The sequence below is a fragment of the Microcebus murinus genome, chromosome 16 (genome assembly GCF_040939455.1).
Source record: "Microcebus murinus isolate Inina chromosome 16, M.murinus_Inina_mat1.0, whole genome shotgun sequence".
NCBI classification, from domain to species: Eukaryota; Metazoa; Chordata; class Mammalia; order Primates; family Cheirogaleidae; genus Microcebus; species Microcebus murinus.
This window is the reverse complement of record NC_134119.1, coordinates 61,944,039-61,959,830: the sequence shown is the minus strand read 5'-3', so window position 1 is coordinate 61,959,830 and position 15,792 is coordinate 61,944,039. Positions and strand designations below refer to the sequence as shown.

The 15,792-nt window shown below is 52.1% G+C and overlaps 1 protein-coding gene across 2 annotated transcripts; it reads right to left on the bottom strand.

The window, feature by feature from the left end:
* Positions 1-104: 104 nt before the first annotated feature.
* On the bottom strand, positions 105-15,625 carry ITPKC (inositol-trisphosphate 3-kinase C). 2 transcript variants are annotated; one of them, XM_012774543.2, is made up of 7 exons: positions 14,356-15,624; positions 9,425-9,524; positions 8,008-8,221; positions 6,560-6,764; positions 4,518-4,619; positions 3,804-3,875; positions 105-847 (listed from the first exon to the last, which is right to left on the bottom strand). In XM_012774543.2, the coding sequence occupies exons 1-7, from the start codon at positions 15,505-15,507 to the stop codon at positions 644-646; spliced, it is 2,049 nt and encodes a 682-aa protein (XP_012629997.2). In that variant the 5' UTR covers positions 15,508-15,624; the 3' UTR covers positions 105-643. The 2 variants fall into 2 exon arrangements, with proteins under 2 accessions (XP_012629997.2, XP_075849213.1); XM_075993098.1 differs by lacking the exon at positions 3,804-3,875 and having other exon boundaries at positions 14,356-15,625.
* Positions 15,626-15,792: the final 167 nt, after the last annotated feature.

Sequence of the window (15,792 nt, the reverse complement as noted above, 5' to 3'; positions counted from 1 at the left end):
TCAGCAGAGTCCCCCGAGGAGTAGGGAGGATCAGAAGGCCATGGCAGGGCAGAACAACAGGGCACTGTGCCCCACCCAGCGCCATCAGCCCTCCCAAGGTGTCAAACCCTTGAATGGCTCCCAGATGAAGAGTTGGGCTGTCACTCTCCCCAGGTGGACAAGTGGCTCCTGCATTTGTTCACAAACAATGCCTCATTCTCTGGGGCACCAGAGGGGAACCTGACCCAGGCCCTGGCCTTGGGGAGCCAGCTTGCTGCTGGGAGGGGCTGACAAGGAGGCAGGTTACACAGCCGCAGGCACCGTGGCACACCTGACCGCGTGAATTCTGAACTATTTCCTCTCAGGGCAGTGTGGTTTGGCTGTGGCCTCCAGCAGCCCTTGAGAAACCTTGGGGACCTGTTATGATTCTGCTGTCTCACTGTATAAGCCTCATCATGCCCCCTCCCTGGTCCTTCCAGTCCCTGTATCACAAAGGGACCAGATGCTACCTGGTCTCCCAAGGCCTTTGTACGTTGGCATACGACACAACCTCTCCCATCCTTGGGGGTCAGCTTCCCCGTTGCCAACCTCAGGCCCCCATGGCATTTCAGGGCTCCTCCAGCGCACTGGTACCATCTGATAAACCTGGAGACGGCTGAGTGGGTCAACTCTGGGCCAGACCCTGAAGGAGGCGGATCATGTTGTCCAAGCCCCAGAGGTAGCCGTCTTCACGGTTGCCCTCAGCCCAGGGCAGCCTGTGGCTGAGCGTCTGGTGGTCAGGCAGGGCCACCGTCTTGCCAAAGTCGATCATCCAGACGTTGGCCAGGCCGGTGTGGTCGTGCACAAACAGGAGGGAGCTGCCCACCACCTGCAGGGGGAGAGACCAGAGGTGAGGGGGAGGAACAGTGTGGCTGACAGCCAGGCTGCCTGAGTTCAAATCCCGGCTGGCCACTGACTGGCTGTGCAGTCTTTTTTTTTTTTTTTTTTTTTTTTGAGACAGAGTCTTGCTTTGTTGCCCAGGCTAGAGTGAGTGCCGTGGCGTCAGCCTAGCTCACAGCAACCTCAAACTTCCGGGCTCAAGCAATTCTCCTGCCTCAGCCTCCCGAGTAGCAGGGACTACAGGCATGCACCACCATGCCCGGCTAATTTTTTCTATATATATATTAGTTGGCCAATTAATTTCTTTCTATTTATAGTAGAGACGGGGTCTTGCTCTTGCTCAGGCTGGTTTTGAACTCCTGATCTCAAGCAATCCGCCCCCCTCGGCCTCCCAGAGTGCTAGGATTACAGGCGTGAGCCACCGCGCCCGGCCTTGGCAAGTGTCTTAACCTCTCTATGGGTCTGCTTCCTCATAAACAAAGTGAGAATAATGCAGTCATTCCCCCAATCTGTGGGTTTACTTTCCGCAGCTTCAGCTGCCCTTGGTCAACCACAGTCCAAAAATGTGGAATGGAAAATTCCAGAAATAAACAATTCATAAGTGTTTGTGTTTTTTTGAGACAGAGTCTTACTCTGTTGCCTGGGCTAGAGGGCTGTGGCGTCAGGCTAGCTCACAGCAACCTCAAACCCCTGGGCTCAAGCGATCCTACTGCCTCAGCCTCCCAAGTAGCTGGGACCACAGGCATGTGTCACCATGCCCGGCTAATTTTTTCTATATATTTTTAGTTGTCCAGCTAATTTCTTTCTATTTTTTTAGTAGAGACAGGGTCTCGCTCTTGCTCAGGCTGGTCTCAAACTCCTGAGCTCAAACGATCCTCCCGCCTCAGACTCCCAGAGTGCTAAGATTACAGGTGAACCACCTCGCCGGGCCTACAATTCATAAGTTTTAACACATTGACTGCCACACTAGAAAAAAAACTTTTTTCTCTTAAGGCCATGGTGTTTTATTACAAAAATAGAATAAAAACTTCAAAAACAAAACTATCCTTTCTAATTTAATGAAAAATTTGTTATTTTTTTCTTGTTTTTTGTGCATGACTTAATATGCAACTAAATTGTCAGTATTTTTTTTTTTTTTTGAGACAGAGTCTCACTTTGTTGCCCAGGCTAGAGTGAGTGCCGTGGCATCAGCCTGGCTCACAGCAACCTCAATCTCCTGGGCTCAGCGATCCTCCTGCCTCAGCCTCCCGAGTAGCTGGGACTACAGGCATGCGCCACCATGCCCAGCTAATTTTTTGTATATATATTTTTAGTTGGTCAATTAATTTTTTTCTATTTTTGGTAGAGACAGGGTCTCGCTCAGGCTGGTTTCGAACTCCTGACCTTGAGCAATCCGTCCGCCTCGGCCTCCCAAAGTGCTAGGATTACAGGCGTGAGCCACCGCGCCCGGCCAAATTGTCAGTATTAACTGTAACAATAAGAACATCAACAAGGAAGATTTTCATGAACCAACTACAGGGTTTTGCCTAGGGGCCACCCATGACATAATACGTGTGCTGTAGCATGGCAGCCTGAGTTGTCTGCACACCATGTGGCTCCCAAGATAAAGAGACAACTGAGTTACATATGTTTCACGAGGCCCCGGGCTCAGAACTAACGTGAGTTAAATATAACTCACAGGGCAGTTAATGTGTTAAGCTGTGCACCATTCTAACTGGCTGGCAGCGCTCCGTGATCCACACACTCCAAAAGTGCCTCGTGGTGCTTGGCACACGGTGAGCCTTCAGTGGATGCTGTTTTTATTTTCATCTAAGTCCAGGATTGTTGGTCCCTCCCTTTTTCTAAGTCAGTTTGCAAACATCACTGCTCCTAGAAAACCCCGATTACCGAGCAGGTCAGCAGGCACCTGTCAGAAGAGATGGACACTGCCCAGCTCTCGATGGCTGTTGGCATTTGGCAAGAGCGTTGCCATGTCTCCCACATCGTCAGAGGAAACTGGAAGCCCGATTTAGGTGTTAAGCCTCACATTTTAAATGGTGGCAACTCAAGTTTTTAAAATGTTAAGTCACCAAATAGGTGAAACCAAACACAAGGACAGAAGAGATGGAGTCCCCAGACTACCTCTTTTTGACTTCTACATAAAGCCTGAAATGAGTGACAAGGATGACAAGGGTGACATTTGATAAAAACAAACGTGACAGTAACAGCTGTCACAAACCCATGGTTTGCTATGGGCCAGGCTTTAACTAAAGCAGATGTTGCTGTTACCCGACTCCATAGGTCGGGAGACTGAGGCCTCCTAGGATGGCTGCCCAGGATGGACTAGGGAGTGGCAGAGCTGAGGTTGGAACCCAGGTTGGCCTGGCTCCCAGATCCATGCCCTTTCAGAAAAGTCAGCACTATCAGGAAGAAGGGGTGATGGGCTTGAAGGGAAGACAGCCCAGAGAGAGGAGAGGATGCCACCACTGCACAGATTGTCCCACACAGCCTCGGAGAGATGAATGTTTCACAAGAGACAGGCTGGTAGCGTGGGGGAAAGGGAAGGGCAAAAGCCACCAAACAAGGGGCAATGCATAACAATAATTATAAATAACTGTACAATAATTGTAAGAGGTAGGAGTTAAACACGCTCTAGGTGCCAAACGTCGCTCTACGGTCTCACACCTCAGCAGCCCTATGAGTAAAGTACTAATGTTCCTCCCATGTTCAAGAGGGGGAAACTGAGGCACAAGAGTTAGGTAAGCCAGCCTTCACTCCCAGGCCGCCTGGACTTGAGTCTATGCTCCCAACTATCACAGCTGCCTGAAATTCCCTTTGCTGGACCCCAAAATATGAGGCCTCCTTTTCATAGCTTTGGCCCATAACTTTGTCAGCGGCCTCCCCTGCGTGACCCCCAGGGCCCTGAATCCCCCCCCACATACGCCCATGGTGGCCGCAGTTCACACCTCGTGGGTCCTGAAGAAGGGGGAGTTCTCCAGAGCATCACGAAGTTCTTCCAGGCGTGCCACGTACTGTCTCTGCATGGGAGAGGGAGGGTTCCCCGGTTAGCAGGGACACTGCATGGGCCCTTGTCCCCCTTGACCTCTGGCCTCATCCCGGGCCCCCAAAGGAGTGGGCAGACTCCAGCCAGGATGGGATCGGGGAGCCATCCTGGCGAAATTGGGGGCAAGGCGAGTGAGGATTTACCCAGAAGGTACAGACAGTGGATTACACGAATACCCAATCCCATGGACAGGTGGAGTCTGTCTCCCTGTCCCTTTAATCCAGGCTTCCTCGTATGACCCGCTCTGGCCAAAAGAATGTGGGAGAAAGGACAGTGACCATTCTGAGCCTGGCCATCAAGATGCCTTGCATTTGCACTTGCTCTCTTGGTCCTCTGTTTCCACGTGAGAACGAGCCCAGGCTAGGCTGCTGGATCATGAGACATGTACGCTCAGATCATGAGCCAAAATGGTGTGCCAACTGGCAGACACATGAGAGAGGCCACTACAGACCAGCCGGCCTTGGCCAAGCCACCAGCTGACTGCAGATTGTGTGAGCAAAGCCAGCTAGTGTTAGCCAAGCCCCACCCATAGCACAAGACCATTGGCTCGGGGGGCAGCGATAAATGCTGATTGTCTTAAGCTGCTACATGTTGGCCCATGGGGTATCCCACTCACCAGGATTCCATAGTCCCCGTCCACAAAGTCCTCCAACACCTTTGTCACCTGTTCCAGCGCCTGCGTCTTCTTGAAGTTGGTGTTGCAGGTCCCATCAGCTTTCTGTGGGGCAAGGGGCGAAGGGGCAGTGTCATGCCTTTTCTTTCCCAGCCCCAATATCCAGCAAGCTCAGGCACCTCCCGGGGCCACCTGCCTGCCTCCACGCTTGCTTGCTGTTCAGAGGAAGCCACCCCACCTGCCCAGTCCAGCTCAACCCAGTCCCAAGCCACGATCCTCAGCAACCAGCCTTCCAGATTCTTCCAACCTTGAAGCTCCAGGTCGAGCCAGTCTAGCAAAGTGGACTTTGGAAGGGCACAGAGCTGGGTTTGAGTAGTGACTCAGCTACTTTCTAGCTGGGCAGTCTTAAGCAAGTCACTTCACCTGCCTCAGCCTCAGTTTCCTCATCTGGAAAATGGGGATCGTGTTGCTCTCTACTTCCTAATGCTGGTGTAGGATTAGGAGAGCGGGTGTGTAGGATGCAGAGCACGGTGCCTGGCACACAGTCAGCACTCAGGAAATGGACTAATGTTATTTTTCATGTTTGAGAGAAGCCACCTAAGTCATTTGGCCACACTGTGCCAGGTGCTACATAGGCATTGGTACTATGGCGGTACCAGGACAGACACAGCCTGACAATGTCTGAGGGAGGCAGACGTCAAATAAGATGGTCACAAAGGAAGGTGTGAATAACGAAAGGGGACAGGGGGCTAACAGGAGGCAAAGAGAGAGCCCTGATCGAGGAGGATGGAAATCAGGGAGAGCTTCCCTGAGGAAGCGAAATATGAAAGGTGAGAGGAAAATGAGAGTTGACCAGGGCAACGGCAGAGGGAATGTGGCAGAGGGACCAGCACGTGCAGAAGCCCTGTGGCAGGAAAACACAGGCCCACTTCCAGGAAGTGAAAGTGCTTCACTGGGCCTGCAGGTAGACAGGAAGGAAGAGGAGTGAGAGCTGAAGCTAGACCCTGGACGGCCCTCTAGGCCATGACACTTCTCCTCAGGGTGCTAGGGAGCCATGGAAGGGTTTTGAACAGGAGAAGGTCATAGTCGATTTGCAACTTAGATGGCTTAGGCGAGGCCATGGGGAAACAGCATCTCGTGCATTGCGGGTGGGATGTACAATAAAGAAGCTTGGTCATCCCTAGTAAATCACCAGGGCATTTCATCTTTGGCCCAGTAGTCCTACTGCTGGAAATCCAGGCCACAGCTGAACCTACACACTTGCAAAATGTCTTATGTACAAAGTGATTCACTGAGGCATTGTAATGGCAAAAAATGGAAACAACCCATGTGTCCATCTATTGGGGACTGTGGCACCTTCACCAAGAGGGTATTAAACAGCTGTAAACAAAAAAAAAAAAAAAAAAGGAAAGCGGACGCTCTCTATGGAATATTCTGGAAAACTCTCCAGGATATTACTGGTAAGTGAAAAAAAGAGAGTGCCAATCAGTGTGTAATACTGAGGAAAATTTAGGATATGCAATTGCATTCATTTGTATTTTCAGGAAGAAATGCAAGAAACTGATAAAGTGGTTCCCTGCAAGCTGGCAGGAGGGTGGAGAGACGGAATGGGAAGGGAAGCAGCAGAGTTGGGAGGGAAATTTCTCACTGTATACCTTCTTATAATATTATTTTGACTTGTCAAGTGTGTGACTAGCTAGTCAAACACTTATATTGCTCTTGTGTTGTGGGGAGACCAGGTCCCGGGAGCCCCGAGAAGCTGGGGTAGGAGAAGACGGGGCTGGACTGGGACATGGCCACGGGGAGAGAGAGAAGATGGAATCGGGAGATGCTCGAGCAGATGGAAAAGCAAAACGTGGGCTCTGATGGATGTGGGCAAGACAGAGAAGTGCGACCTCCCTAGCCCTGGCTTTTTCACGCTCTGCGGTCTCCTGTACCCTCTCCATATCTTGCTGCTTTCCAGCCTTCCCTGATGCCCATGTTCCCCGAGAAACCTCAGACCCAGTTCTGGGCCCTCCTATGACGGGCCAGCTCCCGGCCCTCACCTTGATGCCCTCGATCCGGAAGCCCAGGGTGGAGGTCGAGCTCATGGTTTCCCTCCACTGCATGTAGCGGGGCTTGGTGACCGCACCCTGGGCATGCTCCTCAGGGGTGGGCGCCCCGGGGTCCACAGCCACCATCTTCTCGTACATGTCCTTCCGGGGCCTCGGCCGTTCCCGTGCCTTCACCAGCTCCTCCTCCAGGTAGGTCCTGAGCACACAGAGGACGCGACAAAGCAAACTATGAATGACACAGCTGGAGGGCTTCTATTTCCCGATGTCAAGACATACCATAAAGCTACCACGCAGCCCAAGAGTGGACAAATACATCGACGTAATACGAGAGTCCACAAACAGATACACATGGATGTCCACCCAGCTATGACAAGGAAGGCGCTGCACGTTAGCGGGGAAGGGGAAGTTTTTAAGTAAATGGTACTGGGTCAGTAGGACATCCGTATGGGAAACAATGAACCCCTGTCCCTACCTCCTACCACACACAAAAATTAATTCTAGATGGATCACGGGTCTAAATGTGAAAGTTATAACAGTAAAGCTTGGAGAAGGGAACGTAGGAGAATATCTTCTTGATCTTGGAGCAGACAAGATTTCTTAAACATAAACCCACTGATCATAATGAAAAAATTGACAAACTGGACTAAATTAAAAGTACTTTTGTTCACCAAAAGACACTATTAAAACAGTGGAATGGCCAGGCGCGGTGGCTCAAGCCTGTGATCCTAGCACTCAGGGAGGCTAAGACGGGAGGATCGCTAGAGCTCAGGAGTTCAAGACCATCCTGAGCAAGAGTGAGACCCTGTCTCTACTCAAAATAGAAAAATTAGCTGGGTGTGGTGGCGTGCTTCTGTAGTCCCAGCTACTCAGGAGGCAGGAAGATCACTTGAGCCCAGGAGTTTGAGGTTGCAGTGAGCTAGGAGGATACCATTGCAATCTAGCCTGGGCAGTAGAGCAAGAGCCTGTCTAAAAAAAAAAAAAAAAAAAGGAGTGGAATGGGAGAATTGGAGGAGAATATATACATACATTTTTTTTTGTGTGTGTGTGTATATATATCCAACAAAGGACTTATATCCAGAATACATAAAGGAGTATAGATTTAAAAGGAAAAGCCCAACAGAAAAATGGGCAAAAGATTCAAACAGGCCCTTTTTAAAAGAGAATTTCCAATGGCCAATCAACATATGGAAAGAAGCTCAATTTCTTCAGTCATCAGAGAAACAGAAATTAGAATCACAGTGAAATACCCCTACAAACCTACCAGAATGGTTTAAACTAATAAAACAGATAATACCACGTACTAGTGAGAATATGGAACAACTGAACTCTCATACACAGCTGGTGGGAATGCACACTGGTAAGACTTTGAAAATTGACTATTTTCTAAAGTACTCACCCCCTACCCTCCACCCCTGCCTCACGGCTGCCCCCGACCCCACCTGCTGCCCATCTTGCAGTCCATAATGGAGGGGCCCTCGAAGTCTGCCAGGAGATCTTCCATCTGGTTGAAGGTCTGGCCATCCTGCTGCACCACGCCATAGTAGGCGGGCACAAAAGGCCGCAAGGGGTCTTTCATCAGCTGTTCCAGGCTGCGCTGCTCACACTGACAGAAGCGTTTCAGAATCCGACCATCCTCTCCTGCCTGGAAGTTCCCTATGGGCAGCAGGATCAATGCGACAATCAGAAACTGGATCAGAAAGAGAATCGTCCCCGTCTCCCTGTATGCATCAGACCCTGGCCACCATCACCTTGCCTCACCCTCCTGCAGTCCCTCCCTGCGACTCTCAAAATTGTGGCCAGGGGTGGAGAGGAAAGGACCTCTTTCTGTGCTCTGCTGCTTAACCGAAGCCCTGTTCATAGCACAGGGATTTATAATTTGGGATTGTGCGCTCATGATCGCCTGTGAGAACTTCGTGAGATCTGAGTGGACAGCAGGACTCTCCAGAGAGGATCTGCATTTGCTTCTGCCTAAAGTCCCCAAGTGCTAACAACCACGGCCTATTTAAGTGAATTTATAAATCTCGCACTTCCTGGACCATGCAGATAATTAGTGTAGATTAGAATTCCAATTTCTTATTGTGGCAGACTGTATTCTCAGAGTATATTTTCCAAAGATGTCTACTGTATTTCCTGTCCCACATGCTCTTTTAGAATTTTCCCACCAAGAAGTAGAGTCTAATTTCTCTGTCTTTGGATTTTGGAGGGCTTATGGCAGAAGTGACACTGTGTGACTTCAAAGTCTAGGTCATAGAAGACAATATAGCTTCTTCTTTGTTGGCAGAGACACTTGCCCGTGCAGTCCTGAGCTGCCATGTATGAAATCTGATTAGTCTAAGGCCACCATACTGCAAGGAAGCCCAAGCAACTACATGGAGGAGCCAGTAGTGTGCTAGGCATTATGCTACCATGTGCTGGAGACATTTGCTATCTCCTAGGGAAAAGCCATTATAGCTGCTATTTATTGAGGGCCTACTTTGCTCTGGACACAGAGTGAGGACAGGGAACGATAATTTCCATTTATACGGGGCCAGTGTCTCAGTTTCAATATACATTTTGATTTTAACTCTTTAGTTAACCCTGCAAGGGAGATGAGATTGTCTCCATATTAACAGATGGGGCGGTTGAGACCTGTCTGTCCCCACAGTTGAAGCTCCCCCCTCTCCACCAGAATAACAGGGAATAGCCCTCCGCCCTGAAATACGAACGGCCAGGCCTGGGCACTGTCCATCACAGCACTCTAAGGTAGGGACTGTCACCAAGCATCTTACGGGTGGGGAAACTAAACTACAGAGAGCAGCCCTTTTCCTAGCCCTGGTTTCTCTGCCCAGCCCCGTCCACCACGAGCCCCACTCTCACCGGCGTGTCCAGAGAGCTGGACCCAAGGGTAGTGTTTTCGGAAGGAGACCACGAAGGGCGAATACTTCAGAACAGTCTTCAGCTTCTTCCATGGTTTGCTCTGTGTGGGGCAGAGCAGGGTGGGGTCAGAGCCAAGGCCAGGGAGGGAAGGAGACGGGGGTGCTGCCATGAAAGGAAATGAAGGTGGAACTGGGGTCTTTCCAGGGCCAGGGGGGCTGCCTGGGATCACTGTTCCCAAGCTGGTTTGGGTGAGAGAGCCCCACTCACTTCAGCAATCATGAGAGCCCCCAAAGGCCTCAGCACAGGTGGGGAAGATCTCTGTCCATTTCTCCCTCTCTTTCTCCATCATCACTTCCTTGGTATGTGTCTCTCTGGCTTTCCCTTACAGGTAAGGACAGGCCAGGTTTGGTTGTGGTAACACCCCCCAAAGTTCCCCCGCACATACACACTCCCCAAACTTGGAGTCCCGATCTGTGCCCCCAACCCAGGTCAGATCTTCTGGGGAAAATGATGGATGAAGGCTGACCACAGAGAGAGAAACAAACAGAGACATATGGCAAAGTGACAACAAAGGCAGGAACAGAGACAGAGACTGTGGCAGTGATGAGAGCTGTTCAGCACATGGCTCCAACTCCTCCACCTTCCATAGGTGGGAGTGTGAGGAGAAACGGAAGCTCCCGCAGCCTGGGCCCTGCGTAAAGGCAGCCTGGAGCAGAGACCCTCACCCACCACTGACCTATGGCCAATGTGTAGTGGGAACCAAAGTAATTCTTTGTGTTGTAAGTCTCTAAGATCTGGAGGTTGCTTGTTACCACAGCAAATCCTAGCCTACCCTGACTAATAGAGATAGGCATAGAGTTGCTAAAAAAGAAAGACAGAGGCCCGGCGCGGTGCCTCACGCCTGTAATCCTAGCACTCTGGGAGGCCGAGGCAGGTGGATTGCTCGAGGTCAGGAGTTCGAAACCAGCCTGAGCAAGAGTGAGACCCCATCTCTACTATAAATAGAAACAAATTAATTGGCTAACTAATATATATAGAAAAAATTAGCCGGGCATGGTGGCGCATGCCTGTAGTCCCAGCTACTTGGGAGGCTGAGGCAGGAGGATTGCTTGAGCCCAGGAGTTTGAGGTTGCTGTGAGCTAGGCTGACGCCATAGCACTCACTCTAGCCTGGGCAACAAAGCGAGACTCTGTCTCAAAAAAAAAAAAAAAAAACAAAAAGAAGACAGAAAGAGAGACATAGATAAAAGGTAATGACAAAACAAAAAGATGAATAGAGGCAGAGAAAGAGAGAGAGAGAAAGCAATAGAATACCAGAGAAGCAAACAGAAAACAGAGATTTAGTTGCCCCATGCTGACTCAACCAAGAGCTTAAGACATGGTTAGTGTTTGATTCATGAACACACAAACACACAGCACACACAAGTATAGCAAGTATTGGGAGAGTGGGTCACTGCCAGAGAAGGAAGCTGTGTGGCTCATCCCTCTCCCACCCAGGGTCAAGGGCACATTCTTTCCTACCCCCTCAGAGCCCTGCTACCTAGCAGACATCTGACACTGGGAAGGCTAACAGGGAGTCAGAGTATTAGAATTCAGGATTCAGGAAAGGCTAGTCCGTCCCTGTCACAGCTGCCAGACGTGGGGAAGAGGTGATTAATAAAAGTTCCTGTTTACTAATCACCTGGAACATTCCAGGCACAATGACAAAGTCTCAGTGTGCCATAACCTACTTAATCTGAAAACCACAACCCCAGGAAAATTGTTGTCTCTGTGTTACAGAGGAGGAAATGGGCTCAGAGAGGTGAACCCACTTGCTTAACATCACACAGCACAGTGCTGGGGTTCTAGCTCTGGTCTGATCCCACTGCCTTGGGGCTTACCCACTATACTCCTGCTAGACTACAAGCTTATGAGGGCAGGGACTGGGGCTGTCATGGTCACAACTCTGTCCCCAGAACATGGCCGGGCACACACAATAAGAGCTCCAAAAATGTTTCCTGGATTGAAGGAAGTTAGTTGAGACTTTTTTTTTTTTTGAGACAGAGTCTCGCTTTGTTGCCCAGGCTAGAGTGAGTGCCGTGGCGTCAGCCTAGCTCACAGCAACCTCAAACTCCTGGGCTCAAGCAATCCTGCTGCCTCAGCCTCCCGAGTAGCTGGGACTGCAGGCACGCGCCACCACGCCCAGTTAATTTTTTCCATATATATTAGTTGGCCAATTAATTTCTTTCTATTTATAGTAGAGACGGGGTCTCGCTCTTGCTCAGGCTGGTTTCGAACTCCTGACTTCAAGCAATCCACCTGCCTCGGCCTCCCAGAGTGCTAGGATTATAGGCGTGAGCCACCACGCCCAGCCGAGACTTTTTTTTTTTTAATCATAAATAGATTTATTATTATTTTTTCTCTCTCTCTCTCCTTTATATTAGATCCAAAAGTTCATCTGGGCTTTCTCATGGTTTCATGATGTTCTCAGCTCTCATGCCCTCTCCTCCAGGAAGCCCTCTTTGATACCCCAAGTCTGGCCAGTCGCCTGTCTGCGTTCTACAACCTGCTGGGGTTCCCCTATCCCAGCTCTGACCACTCCAAGCTGTCACTGTCTTGCCTAGCCCTGACCACTCAGAGCTCCCCCACTGGTCTAGGAGCCCCATTAGTGTCCTGGTCACTGCTGTGTTCCCAGCAGAGCCGACACAGCGCCAGATAAATAGTAGGAACTCAGGGACTGACTGTTGTCTGATCAGAACAGGATGGTGGGAGGAAGGAAGGAAGGAGGAAAGGAAGGAGGGAAGTGCAGCCTTTAAGGTCAAGTGGGATTTGGAATTAAGGGAGGAGGACGCAAGGGTATTCCAGGCAGTGGGAACAGCTTGAGCACCGTGTGGCGGCCGGACGACAGCAGGGTATTCAAGGAACGGCATGTACTCAGGCTCGGTTACGGCAGAGGGTCACACAGAGAGAAGGAAGCCAAACCCGGGAAGAGGCCTGAAGGCAGGAAGCTCTGAAAGCAGCACCGACTCCTGATCGCTGTTGGGGAGGCCCTGGGAAGCCATGGAAGGCACCTGAGCAGGGAAAGCGTCTGATCAGAGCTGGGCCGCTGAGGATAACTGGAGCTAGGGAGGCCTGGGAGGGAGGCAAGGTAGGGACGGATCCACGCACCACAGGGGGAAAAGGATGGGTTTGGAACTCAGCCAGCACTGAGTTAGAACCCTTGCTCTGACTTGACTTGGCCAACCCCAGTGACCTCACCTCTCTATGCCTCAGTTTCCTCATCTGTAAAATGGAGATAATAATAAGCCCAATCTCATAGTGCTGTTCTAAGGATTCAAAGAATTAACACTTTTAAAGCCCTTAGAATAGTGCCCAGCATACAGTAACGGTTTGCATCTCTGTGTTTTCCAAGGTGTGTGACCTTGGACAAGTGACTTGGCCTCTCTGTGCCTCAGTCTTCTCATCTGTAAAAGAGGATAATAATAATATCTACCTTGGCCGCGCACAGTGGCTCATGCCTGTAAGCTCATCACTTTGGGAGGCCGAGGCAGGAGGATCGCTTAAGACCAGGAGTTGGAGGCAACATAGTGAGACCCTATCTCTACAAAAAGTTTAAAAAATAGCAGGGTGTGGTGGCATGCACTTGTACTCCCAGCTACTTGGGAGGCTGAGGCAGGAGGATCCCTTGAGCCCAGGAGTTGGAGGGTGCAGTGAGCTATGATCCCACCTCTGCACTCCAGCCTGGGTAACAGAGCAAGATCCTGTCTCTAAAAGAAATAAAAATAAATTTAAAAAATAGTAACTGACCTCACAGGGCTGCTATGAGGAGTAAATGGGCTAATAAGAGCAAAGAGCTTACTTAACACAGGGCTGGACATGAGTGTGTGCTAGCTGTTGTTATTATTATTATTCACCCACTTCCAGCTCAGCCGTTCTGAGATGCCAAGGAGGTGCAGAGCAGGCAGAGAGAGAAGCAATGGCAGAAGGTGCTGGAAGGTCAGCTCCTTTGCACGGGCACAGGCACGTCGAGGCAGGTCTGCCTCTCACAGCTGTGGCCACATGTGTGAACACGTCCCTAAGAAAGGCATGTGGGGTGAGGGAACGGAACAGTCTCAGAACAGATTCCAGCCAGCCACCCCCACTCCCTGGCTGATGGACTCCGCTCCCAGCCCCACGTGAGGTCTCTGGTTTCACACCTGCCTCTGCTCTGACCCTCCCTCCCTGAACCTGCCCTGCCAGCCCTCCTGATTCACCAGGGGAGAACCGCACCCAAGCTGGGGCTGAGGGTGGACAATGTAAACAAGAGTCTGCAGGAAGCCCTTTGGGGACCTGAGGGACAGAGGGGAGACCAGGCGGACCCCTTGCTAGGCCGAGGATCCTTTAGCGTTTGGGGTTCCCACAGCCCTTTAGCAATCTGACGAAAGCTGGGGGCTCACTTCACTCCCTAAAAGAATGTACAAACGGCCTAAAGGGTGGTGAAGGTTCATGACCCTTTAAGGCAGCCACAGGCCCCAGACTAAGAAATTTGGGGTAGAAAGTGCACCTTTCCTGTCCAGTGGTCCTCAGACTCTGCGGTCACAGACTCTCCAGGGGTTCAAAAGAAGTCATAGACCTTTGCTACAAGAATATGTGGGTACACACGCACAGACTCACTCAGCTGTACAATTTCAGGGGTTCCTGGGCCCCATCAAGTCGGTCAGTGGCCTTCCATTATAGACCCCAGGACTGGAGGCAGAGGCAGAAGGGGAACGGGGAGAATTAGGAGGGGCTGCCTGGAGTGGGTTAGTAACCCGGCTACTGTCGGAGGGAAGGGGCCAGTGGATGGAAGAGGTGCCTGGAGATGACATTGCTGGTCGGTAACTCCCAGGACACTGGTAGACAACTTCTCAAGCAGAGTCAGGGGGCTAAGGGGTTTGGGGGGTGTGGCTCAAGGGCAGGATGGGTCCCACTCACCCCAGACCTGTCCTCAGGATCGCTGGCACCTCCGCCCCCGGCCACCACATCATCCTCCGACTCGTCGAAAGAGGAGGCAGAGGAAAAGCCACCACTGCCTCCCTCGACCCTGGAGGGGAGTCCCACTGGCTGGGCCTCAGGCTCAGGAGTCTCAGGGGTGATGATGAGGCGGGGCACGGGGCACAGGGGGCTACACTTCAGGTGAGAGGACAGATGAGTCAACAACTCCTCAGGTTCTGGTTCCTCTAATTGGCCATCATCAGGCTCTCCCAAAAGGCAGTCTGTCCCAGGTGCTGTGTGGGGACCATCAGTGCCAGGCTGTGTCCGGGAGCCATCAGTATCTTGTATTGGGAAACTACTTGTGTCAGGCTGTTTCCTGGCTGTTTCAGTATCCTGTCGTGTCTTGGAGCCATCAATGTGTACCTCAGTCCAGGGATCTTCAGTATCCTGTTGTGTCCTGGAGCCATCAGTGTACAATTCTTTCCAAGAGCCATCCGCACTTGGCTCTGTTGAGGGACAGGCTCCCTCTGGGTGAGTCCGGAGGTTGGACCTGCTCTGGCGGGTCCAGAGGTTATTGACCCAGGGCTTGACCCATTCTGGCTGAGTTTGTGACCCATGTGTTTGTAGCTCTATCCAGGGCCCATCAATTCCCGGCTGTGTCCAGAGGCTGGCCCTCTCTAGCTGCGACTGGAGGTCTGACCTGTGCAGATCAGTCCCAAAGCCATCTGTCTCAGTCTCCGTCCAGCGACTGGTCGTCTCCAACTGTGACCAGCTCCTTTCTGGATGTATCTGGAGGTTGGACCTGTCTGGGTCCGTCTTTTGACTGGGCCTCTCCGTCTCTGCTCCGAGGCCAGCTGCTTCGGGCTCAGTCTGTCCGTCTGTCCAGAATTCTGTCTGTGGACCATCTGTCCACGGATCAGGCCCGAGGCCGGCCTTCTCGGGCTCGGTGTGGAGGCTGGACCCCGCAGTCCGGGCCCAGGGCCCGCCCCACTCCGGCCGCCCCGCCAGGCCCCCTGCGCCGGGCCCAGGTCGCTGCTGTCCCGGCTGCCGCCGCCGCCCTCCTCGCGGCGCCTCCAACCCCATGCGGGCTGCCACGGGCAGCGCCCGGGCCTCCGCCTCACTCAGGCTCCCCCGGCACGGGCAGCGCCTCATGCCCGCTCCTTCGGTTCAGGCTTCGGCCGACCCGGCCTCTCCTACCCCTTTAAATCCTGCGAGGGGTGTGGCTGGCCAGCCCCAACTCCCGGGTTCCGGCCAGCCGAGCTCCAGCCGGCCCCGCCAGGCAAGGGTTAACCGATACTCTCCCCACCTCCCCGGGACAGCCCCGAAGGCCCGCCCACACAGGACGTGACGTAACGGGGCGGAGCCGGACCGGTCCCTGTCTGACTCCGCCCCTCGCCGTGGCAGCGGGCATCCCCCGAGCGCCGGAAACTCCGACGC